This window comes from Oncorhynchus kisutch, unplaced genomic scaffold (genome assembly GCF_002021735.2).
Source record: "Oncorhynchus kisutch isolate 150728-3 unplaced genomic scaffold, Okis_V2 scaffold2645, whole genome shotgun sequence".
Lineage (NCBI taxonomy): Eukaryota > Metazoa > Chordata > Actinopteri > Salmoniformes > Salmonidae > Oncorhynchus > Oncorhynchus kisutch.
Genome location: NW_022264590.1, coordinates 15,388 through 17,850, shown reverse-complemented (window position 1 = coordinate 17,850; position 2,463 = coordinate 15,388). Strand labels below are relative to the sequence as shown.

At 44.9% G+C, this 2,463-nt stretch overlaps 1 protein-coding gene across 1 annotated transcript; it reads right to left on the bottom strand.

The window, feature by feature from the left end:
• Positions 1-1,311: 1,311 nt before the first annotated feature.
• Positions 1,312-2,125, bottom strand: LOC109884643 (voltage-dependent calcium channel gamma-1 subunit-like; the record flags this gene model as incomplete). Its single annotated transcript, XM_020476588.2, is given in 3 exon segments — positions 1,312-1,670; positions 1,673-1,774; positions 1,988-2,125. Coding segments are annotated over 3 exon segments (377 nt in total), but the record flags the coding sequence as incomplete, so codon positions are not given.
• Between the last annotated feature and the right edge of the window lie 338 nt (positions 2,126-2,463).

Here is a 2,463-nt window from a genome sequence, read left to right as displayed (position 1 = left end):
AGAGCGGAAATGTATATTAGAAGTGTACAACAGCTCAAACTATATTAAATTACACAGAGTAGCAGCTCACTATGTTGCCATGTTCTTTAGCTCTTTCTGTCTCTGTGGTCATTTTATAGCAAAAGCCACATTTTAATACTGTACATTATAGGTGTGTTCGTAAATTCACTTTAGAGTGTCAGAGTGCACTCGGAGTGTGCTTTGAGTGTTTGTATATTCACTTTAGAGTGTCAGAGTGCACTCGGAGTGTGGTTTGAGTGTTCGTAAATTCACTTTAGAGTGTCAGAGTGCACTCGGAGTGTGGTTTGAGTGTTTGTATATTCACTTTAGAGTGTCAGAGTGCATTCAGAGTGTGCTTTGAGTGTTTGTAAATTCACTTTAGAGTGTCAGAGTGCACTCGGAGTGTGCTTTGAGTGTTTGTAAATTCACTTTAGAGTGTCAGAGTGCACTCGGAGTGTGCTTTGAGTGTTTGTAAATTCACTTTACAGTGTCAGAGTGCACTCGGAGTGTGCTTTGAGTGTTTGTAAATTCAGAGTGTTTCGATCTCTGAGCGTTTCAGAGTGCACACTGGACACTCTGGCCGAGGTGTAGGGATGATCTGAGCATTCTGACTTTACATCGGCCTTCAAGCTCCCAAGCCAACTGGCTAAACTTGCTTAGCTTGCTAGCTCCTTCCAGACACAAATGTGAGAACACTTCACTCTGAACATGTTACTCACCCTTGCAGAGCTACTATTAGTGCTAGAGTGTTTCCATGTTATCAAGAGGGTTAGTGACTGTAACTGTGTTACTGGCAACAATTTAATTCATTTTTTTAGCCAATGTTTACTTAAATCTGTCATAACAACTGAGTTTAGGCAGTTCGTAAATTCATAAATTATTCTGCACTCTGGCACTCTCCAACCAGAGTGTCTGAATTTCGAAGTAAGTTGCCATGGTGAATTTACTAACGCACCCTATATAGGGCAGTCCTCAAGTGCCACAGTGTCTGTTGCTTAGTAACGGATGATATGGACCAGGAGAGCGGACACTCTCTGTAATCAATGACAGAAATGTATCAGTTTAAAGACCAAAGAAAGGAAAATCTGTGGCCCTCGAGGACTGCTCAGAGATCCCTGCCTTACATCTTTATCTGTACACTTAAAACCAAGCAGTGTAGTGCAGTGTTTCCCCTTCTACTATTACTTAGGCGGGGTGCCCCACTCATTCATCTGTATCCTTAACTCTGTTGCCCCCACCACCAGCCTCAATTTAGTTGATCTTCAGTTGGATTCTATAAAAACATGTATGGTTTTGGCAGCCTTGTTGAAGATTCACCTAGTCTAGACTCGTCTGGTCTGTTCTAATGGAGTCTACTACTAGTCTAAGGGCTCCATGGAGTCTGGCTCTGCGTCCATACAGGTCTCCCAGGGGTTGATCTGGGCAGGTCTAATCTGATCTACTGCTACTAGTCTAAGGGCTCCATGGAGTCTGGCTCTGCGTCCATACAGGTCTCCCAGGGGTTGATCTGGGCAGGTCTAATCTGATCTAGTACTAGTCTAAGGGCTCCATGGAGTCTGGTTCTGCGTCCATACAGGTCTCCCAGGGGTTGCGTGGCATCTGGGGCATGGAGATGATCAACAGGCTGAGACCACTGAATACCAGGAGGACAAAGGAGGTGCAGGCACATTCAACGACCAGGAGTAGTAGTACTGTTCCCAGACGGTCTCCTCGCTGTCAATCATCCGCTTGGTGGAGTTCCGCATCACCTCAACAGAGATGATGATGCAGAGACCTAGAGGGAGAAGGGGTACAGGTTGAGGATGGATGGATGGGCAGACGGACGGACGGATGGAGAGACGGAAAGGACAAACTAATTAACAAACTAACGAACAAATGAACAAATAGCTGATGAACCTGGATGGACAGGCAGAAACATGTACAATGTTCTTTGTAGTCATGCCTGATGTATGACGTGAATATCTCAGTCAAAGTAGATGTGTCTGACCTGCGAAGGCAAAGAACATCCCAGCAGGCCTCAGCAGGTAGTCCCTCCCCTTCCCGAAGGAGCACACAACACACAGCAACCCCAGGGTCATAAAGGCCAGGCTGAACACAGCAATGGCCGCTGCTGAGAGGTTGTACTCTGAGAGAGAGGAGGAGAGAGAGAGAGAGAGAGAGAGAGAGAGAGAGAGAGAGAGAGAGAGAGAGAGAGAGAGAGAGAGAGAGAGAACTGCATTTTTTTCAGTGGAGAGAAATGTTCTGGAATGGGGAGATACTACCTCAACTGGTCCAAAAATAACACATATTCCCATTTTTCTGTTGCAAAACGTTTGCTACGTTTAACATTGTTTATGACAGTGCTAATGAGTCAACTTTGAGGTTTTGTATTGTAATGTTGTGTATTGTAATGCTAGAAAGAAGTATCTTCAAGTCAAGCATTTCAGAGGATCAGGGGCCCTCAATCTGTTAATCTGTCCATCT